General features: G+C 34.3%; 1 protein-coding gene across 2 annotated transcripts; it reads left to right on the forward strand.

The window, feature by feature from the left end:
• Positions 1–4597: 4597 nt before the first annotated feature.
• On the forward strand, positions 4598–7540 carry LOC112324967 (IQ domain-containing protein IQM1). 2 transcript variants are annotated; one of them, XM_024589935.2, is made up of 8 exons: positions 4598–4738; positions 4955–5483; positions 5569–5683; positions 5763–5828; positions 5966–6054; positions 6181–6268; positions 6379–6711; positions 6821–7540. In XM_024589935.2, the coding sequence occupies exons 2-8, from the start codon at positions 4999–5001 to the stop codon at positions 7289–7291; spliced, it is 1647 nt and encodes a 548-aa protein (XP_024445703.2). In that variant the 5' UTR covers positions 4598–4738; positions 4955–4998; the 3' UTR covers positions 7292–7540. The 2 variants fall into 2 exon arrangements, with proteins under 2 accessions (XP_024445703.2, XP_024445704.2); XM_024589936.2 differs by lacking the exons at positions 5966–6054; positions 6181–6268.
• Positions 7541–7929: the final 389 nt, after the last annotated feature.

The following is a 7929-nucleotide window of genomic DNA, read 5'->3' on the forward strand; positions in this document are numbered from 1 at the left end:
TATCAATTTAAACAACTCTTCACTTATTTTACACTTTTTCATAGGCGAAATTTAAACAACCTATCTTTCAAAATATCATAGGCTAAATTTTTCATAAAGGAAAATATGAGTTTTTCTTACACTTTTTCATGCAATTCCATTCTTATTCACTCTTCACTTATTTTATTTAACACAATTGGATACAATTTCTATGTCAATTCAATCAACCACTTACATCCCCTCTTTATTAGACAAATGGCCGAATTGTGCTTCTATAGATGAAGTATGAATTTTTCTTAATTTTCTGTGGTTGATACATTACTCACTCATTTTCTATATAATGAACATAATTCTAACCAAAATTCATGAAAATTTCATTAAAAAAAAAAAAGAAATCCCTTGCTGACCATAGGCCAAAACCTTTCAATAGTAAAGGGGTATGTTTTTTTTTTTGGATTTTAGAAATTAATTTACTACCTATTAATTAAATTCTTTCTTATCATGAATTATAAATCAATTGATCCAACAAGTCCAAGTTCTCATTGAACTAGTGTGGCCAAAACCCTCATTACACAAGAACAATTTTTTTTTTTAATTTTTCTTTCAATTATCACTTAACCCATCTGTTATTCATGTCTAAGAACATCATCTAAATATAGAAACAACAATCCATAATCATAACATACATAATCCAAACTTCCATCATGAAATTAAAATGACCCACTTCTGAAACCATAACAAAGCTATAATCAATCAAGGTAAAAGTGTTTTTAACCTCCAAATAACACTAAAACAAGGATTACCTTTGTTCTTCCTCACCCTCACTACTTCTTTCAAGCTCTAAACTTTAGTTTTGTAGTTTTTAATCCTTCCTAAAAGCTTAAAATCTCTTTCTAAATCCTTAAAAGCTTCTTTAAATACTCAAATCTCCCTCTCTTAAGTGTTTTAATGTGAGAAAAAAAAGAAATCAATAAATTATTGCCTCGTTCCTTCTCATTTATTCAGCAACTCTTGGCTTTCTTGAGAAGCCAAAAAAGTTATTTATATACCCTTATCATTGATATTTACAATATTGCCATTAGACTTTAATTTAGGTAGTTTTTCATTTACCCAGGTATCCCATTTCAATCTATTTTTACAGCTTACCTTACTTTGAAGTTTTAATCCATAAAACTTCATTTCAACTACTTTAATGTGTGTGTGTGTGTGTGTGTATTTTATCTCAATTTATTAGTGATTGAAATTTTTCCAATACTTTACTAGCACTATAATATTTTTAACTATGGGTTTGCATTCTCCCCACCTTTAAGAATTTCATCCTTGAAATTACGCCTCTTACCTGTATAAAGAAATAATTCAGGATATTTTCTTTTTATTTTTATACTCTTTCCCAAGTCTTCTTTTTTATTTGGGAGCTTCTCTATAAAACTTTTATCATAGGAATCTTCTTACTCCTAAACTCATTTTCACTCTTATCCAACACTTTCACAGGTTTTACTTCTAAGGTTAAATCTTCCTCTATTTCCAGAGGAACTTACAGTAATACCTGGGACGATTCTACTTCATCCTTTCATAATAGTGATACATGAAACACATAATGAATCTTGGCTAATTGTAGGGGTATGCATTTCCGGTTCGGTCCGGTTTTGGGCCAAAATAAATAACCAAATTGAAATTATTTTTTTTCAAGTTTTGAAACCGAACCAAACCGAAAACCGGTTCAAACCGACCATGTTCGGTTCGGTTCGGTTCGGTTTTTTTTTCTTTCAAACCGTTTAAACCGGTTCGTCTTATTTCTATTTACATAGCTTTGTGCTTATGAGAGAAATCTTGGCTTTCTTAACAAGCTAAACCGGTTAGGAATATCCAGAAATCCAACCCCAGTTTTCTTTTTGTTAGATCCTTGCTCAAAAATTAATCTTTGCATAAAAAATACACAAAACATAAGGGAAGAAAAGAAGTTATTTGACTGGAAAAAAAAATTAAGATCAAAAGATATATATTATTCAAATGTAAAACCAAAACAATCAGAAACTAATTACAAATTTTTACATAGATCCACATCATCTATTGAGTGTGTGGTGTATTTATACTCGGTTTCTTCAATAAATAACCAAACCCGATATTCAATTGTTGTCCTCACGAGACCAACATCAAGAAAATCACAGAAAAACCTTTCACTGGTTGGACATAACAATCTTCTTCGGTTACATGGGTATGAAAAATTATATAGCAATTACAAAGTTAAAAGCAAAAGAAAAGGTAAAGAGAGGCGTGACTGAACTAAAAAAAAATTAAAATCAAGTGAAGAAAGGTGTGCCTGTGATATGAGGACAGATAAGCATGGAGAAGCAGGAGCTTAACAATTCTTAAAAATTATGGGTTATGGATTGTGGAGTACAGAGAAAAATAAGAGAGAAGAGAAAGTGGGAGACGCAGAGAGCAAACTAAGGGGAGGGGACGGCTGTCTTTAGAATGTTACTTTAGGTTTAGGGTTACGAAAAAACATCTTATTTATACTTTTTTTTTAAATGTTGGCTTGGTTGAACCGGTTCGGTTCGGTTTGGTTCAATCAGTTTCAGACTTTGAAAACCGAAACCGAACCGAATTTTTTTTGTGAATTTTCAATCGGTTAATTCGGTTTTTTTTTCGGTTCGGTTTTTTTTTGTTGTTTTTTTTTCGATTTTTTCGGTTTAATCGGTTATTCAATTTTTTTGCTCACCCCTAGCTAATTGCAAGGCAGGGCCAAATTATATGTTATATGACCAATCCTCTTCATAACTTCAAAGGGTTTAGTATACCTTGGTGCTAGCTTTCCCTTCATGCCAAACCATAGCATATATTTTCAAGGGGCAACCTTCAAAAATATTTTTTCTCCAACATTGAATTCCAGAGGAACCTTTAAAAAATACTTTGTCTCCAACACATCATGAATCTTGCCCAATTACAGGGGCAAGGCTAATTTGTATGCTGCAAGACCAATCCTTTTTGTAACTTCAAAGGATCCAATACCTTGGTGCTAGCTTCCCCTTTATGCCAAACCATAACTTATGTTTCAAAGGGAAAACCTTCAAAAATACTTTGTCTCCAACATTGAATTTAAGAGGCAACCTTAAAAAATATTGTCTCCATCACATCATGAATCTTGGTCAATTGTGGGGGTAAAGCCAATTTGTATGCTACAAAGACTAGTTATTTCTGTAACTTTAAAGGGTCCAATATACCTTGGTGCTAGCTTCCTCTTCATGCCAAATCGTAGCATATATTTCAATGGAGAAACCTTTAAAAATACTTTGTCATCAACATTGAATTCTAGAAGCCTTATTTTTATTATCTGCATAATTCTTTTGTTTATTATAGAACATTTTCATTCTATCTTTTATGATTTTTACCTTCTCAATGATAACCTTCATCAACTCTAGCCCAATTAATTTTCTATTAGCAACCTCCTCCTAGCACACAGGCGTTCGACACATTCTACCATATAAAGCCTCATAAGGAGTCATTTCTATTGTAACTAGGTAATTGTTATTGTAAGTAAACTCTACAAGATGCAAGTGGTTTTTCTAATTTCTCCCCATCTCCAATATACATGCTCTTAATAAATTTTAAATGTCTGAATTTTTCTTTTAGATTGTCAATCAGTCTGAGGGTGGTGAAATCTCTATCTATATAGTAATTGTGTGTTTGAGAGTGAGATTCTTTCTGTTTTAATGTGCTTTTTCAAAATGCTTTTCTCTTTTAAAAAATATTAAATTGATTTTATTTTTATGTTTTTTAATCATTTTAATATATTAGTATAAAAATAAAAAATAAAAAAAATTATTTTAATATATTTTAAAATAAAAAATATATTTTAAAATATCCTGAACATCACAAAGCAACATCCTTACCACGGAAAGCAGGCTGAAGTAAAAAACTGCAATGAATGTCCAATAATCAGGCATGTAGACTTCTCTATTACTGGGATGTTGCCACCGTGTCCCCGCATGCATTTTATTCTCACTTCATTTAATATTCTCGAGTAGAAAACATTAATGGTATATTATTATGCATGCATGCCTGCCTGGACAATGTTTTCTAATGTGCACTTGACTAACATCTTACGTGCTTTTCTGTAGAAATTTTGCGCACATATGGAAGTAAAGTCAACAACGAGTATTAAACTTTGAAAAGTTGAATTTGATTAATTCAAATTAAAAAAAAAAAACTCAATATATAGTTATTGGTAAAACGTTGTTTTTATAATAACTTTACAATTATTCTTAAATTAGCTTTCATATGTGAACACACATTTTTAAAAAATAATTTTTTTAAAATTTTCTACTTCTGCTATATCATAAGATTAATAATTTCAAATAAAAAATTAACTGATTTGAAATAAAGATTAAAGTTATATATATATATATATATAATGCCTAGTTGATTGCTTCCTCAACCTTTCTCCATAACTTCCTTGAAAGTCCCTAGCATTATCCCTCCCTCCCTCCCTCCCAAGCCGTACTTTGGCTAGCTGGCAGCAGCAGCGTGCAGGAAGGAAATAGGTTTACTTTTTGACATATGTACTTTGACTAAAAATATTATGTTGATTTTTCAAACCGCTACCCCTATCTATATAAGATAGGACTTGGTAGTTAAATCGACCACATTCATTTCTTGCTCCTAACTAGCTAACCTCTGAACCTCACACACAAAAAGAATAAAGAGAGTGAAAGAGAGGCAGAGTTCAATTTCGCAGCCATTGTTGTGGGCGCTCTGGGTGAGCTATCTTGATTTAAGCCCTTCTCTTTCAGTTTTATGTGGATCCAATATTGTACATTTTGATGGGTTATTGCAGTGGACTTGATTACTATTAAATAATTAGATTGTTTTCATGATTAAAGATTAAACCCTCTTTATTTTTAATTTTTTTATTCTTGCTTTATTTATGTGATTACCTAGTTGACACGCTTGTGACTGTTTTCATGATGAACAGGCTTGTCAGTTCTGATACCACACATCAAGTTTGCTGGATATTCGATGGGCCTTTCTTTTTCATTACTCTTGTCTGCATGGACTGCGATTCTGGGACACAAGTTTTTCGGCTCAAAGGATACTGTCGAAAAGATTGTTGTAAGGTCCCTCAGCTTTGCAAGGAAAGATGGAGAAATGGGTTCAAGGACAAACAGCTTCAAGAAAGATGTTTCAGAAACCATTGGAAAGTGTGAAGGGTCAGATAAATTGAGTTTTGAGAGATCATTAAGCTTTAACCACTGGGATTCCGATAAAATCAAGGCTAAACCATCCGATTCATCCAGAAGTTCAAACTCTCTAAAGATAAAAGGTCATGAAACAGTCCACATAACAAAGCCTACAATATTACTCCCTGAACCACCTGTGATCTTCTTTTCTCCAAGACCTATTAGTGAGCTTGATGCTGCTGCAACTAAACTTCAAAAAGTCTACAAGAGTTACAGGACTAGGAGGAACCTTGCAGATTGTGCAGTTGTTGTTGAGGAACTTTGGTATGTCTCTCAATACATATTCTTGACTCTCAACGTATTTGTTGTAGTCCTTTGTGATATTCATTTGATATTACAATTGTTGTAGGTGGAAGGCCTTGGATTTTGCAGCTTTGAAAAGGAGCTCGGTATCATTCTTCAACATTGAGAAACATGAAACTGCTATATCTAAGTGGGCCAGGGCCAGCACAAGGGTTGCTAAGGTACTGTACTTACAGGTCAAGGAGTTGATTCATTAGCAGTATTATAGAATAATAACATGTATTGTTTTTGTGTTTGCAGCTTGGAAAGGGTTTATCCAAGGATGAGAAGGCTCAAAAGTTGGCCCTGCAACACTGGCTTGAAGCTGTAAGTCCACATATGCCCTTTCATGAGAGTTTTCTTTAATTTAATCACTCAAAAATTTTATCTGTGGCTTTTATATATGGAATACATTTAATCTAATTAACGGATCACTTTACTTAATAAACTTCTCCCTGCTGCAGATCGATCCACGCCATCGTTATGGACACAATTTACACTTCTATTACGATGTTTGGTTTGACAGCAGGAGCACACAACCTTTCTTTTACTGGTAAATACAGACTCATTCAAACCAAAATCATTGTATGATATGCAGTTGTACAAGTGCTGCCTATTTCCTTAATTTAGTCCTCTATATATACTGTTCTTCAATTTAAATTTCCTTGTGGAATTGAAGGTTGGACATTGGTGATGGTAAAGAAGTAAACCTTGAGAAGTGTCCAAGGAGCAAGCTTCAACGCCAATGCATTCAATACCTTGGACCAGTAATGTCTCATCACTAATACTGTGTGCAATTCTATTCTAATTTTACCAATCCTAATGCAGTTTTTTGTCCACGTATTTAAATTCTCACGAAGTTGTTTTGTCCTCACAGAAAGAAAGGGAAGCATTTGAGGTGATTGTAGAAAGTGGCAAGCTCGTGTACCGCCAAACCGGATTGCTTGTTAACACCACGGATGATACGAAGTGGATTTTTGTGTTAAGCACTTCAAGATCCTTGTATGTAGGGCAGAAGAAGAAAGGTGTTTTCCAGCACTCAAGTTTCCTAGCTGGAGGAGCTACAACAGCTGCTGGAAGATTAGTATCAGAAGATGGGGTTCTACGGGCAATATGGCCTTACAGTGGTCATTATCTCCCTACTGAGGACAATTTCAAAGAATTCATTAGTTTTCTTGAGGAGCATAATGTAGACTTAACAAATGTTAAGGTAATAAAAAACTTTAAGCATAATAAAAGATTTCCTAGTTGCCTTGGTATGATAGCCTTGTTTATTTGTTCATTTATATGTAGCTTATTTTTTTACCATTTGTTTGCAGAGATGTTCAATAGATGATGATGATTCTTCGTTCAAAGTTACCGATGAAGGGTGTAAACAAGAGGAGATGAAGGAAATCACCACGATCACATCTACCAACACAACAGCTAATGAGGTTGATGGGCCTATTGATAATAATAATAAAAAGACAACCAATGATCAACAGGACAATATGGAAGCTAATGCAGCCATGTTGCAAGCTCCAGCATTTGACCTAAGCAAGCGTTTATCATGCAAGTGGGCAAGTGGATACGGTCCCCGTATTGGATGTGTGAGGGACTATCCAGCTGATTTACAATCTCGGGCACTAGAGCAAGTCAACTTATCGCCAAGGATCAATCCTGGCCTTGCAGGGAGTTGTGTTCCGATCCCTTCGCCGCGGCCGAGCCCAAAGGTTCGAGTCTCACCAAGGCTTGCATACATGGGACTTCCTAGTCCAAGGGTTGCGGTTTCTACTCGTCAAAGAGTTTGAATTTCACCAAATGGTGAATTACCATGGTCCATGGTCGTCATGTTTTTTTGGATTTTTTGATCAGCTAAGCTCTTGGCCTTAAAATGTTCAAGAGGGCTGGAGACCCTTCTGGTGCCCTTCCAATCAGTTTCTAGAGGGGGAATATTTAGGTGATAATTAACCCATCATTCTTTATTCTTTTATTTATTTCGTTTTTTCATGGAAATCGTAAATATAATAAGCCAAATAAAGTTTTTCTTCTTTGAAAAATCTCAAAGTTGTGATATGGTGTTGATAATTCATGCTCCTATATGTAATGAATATGGGGTGTTAAATTTGTGCTATAGAGAATTCAAGAGTTAATATTAATGATTCAAGAGATGAACATTTTTCTTCCCTTCGCGTGGGAACGGGGAAGATTGGTTGTTGTTAACAGCCTCTCTTTTTTTCCTAGAGCATTCAATAATTAAAAGAAAACAAATCAAATGTGCTCCTCAAACCATAGAAAAAGAAGAAGAAGAAGAAGAAAGCGCGCGCGTGAGGTGAGACTGTAGAAATGTTGCTGGTCTTATCCCATGCACTTTCGGTCAACCATGTAGCTTGACTGTTACCCAGGGTCATCCTCCTCCTCCCAAAAATAGAAGGGACGACCCTTTCTT

This window comes from Populus trichocarpa, chromosome 18 (assembly GCF_000002775.5).
Source record: "Populus trichocarpa isolate Nisqually-1 chromosome 18, P.trichocarpa_v4.1, whole genome shotgun sequence".
NCBI classification, from domain to species: Eukaryota; Viridiplantae; Streptophyta; class Magnoliopsida; order Malpighiales; family Salicaceae; genus Populus; species Populus trichocarpa.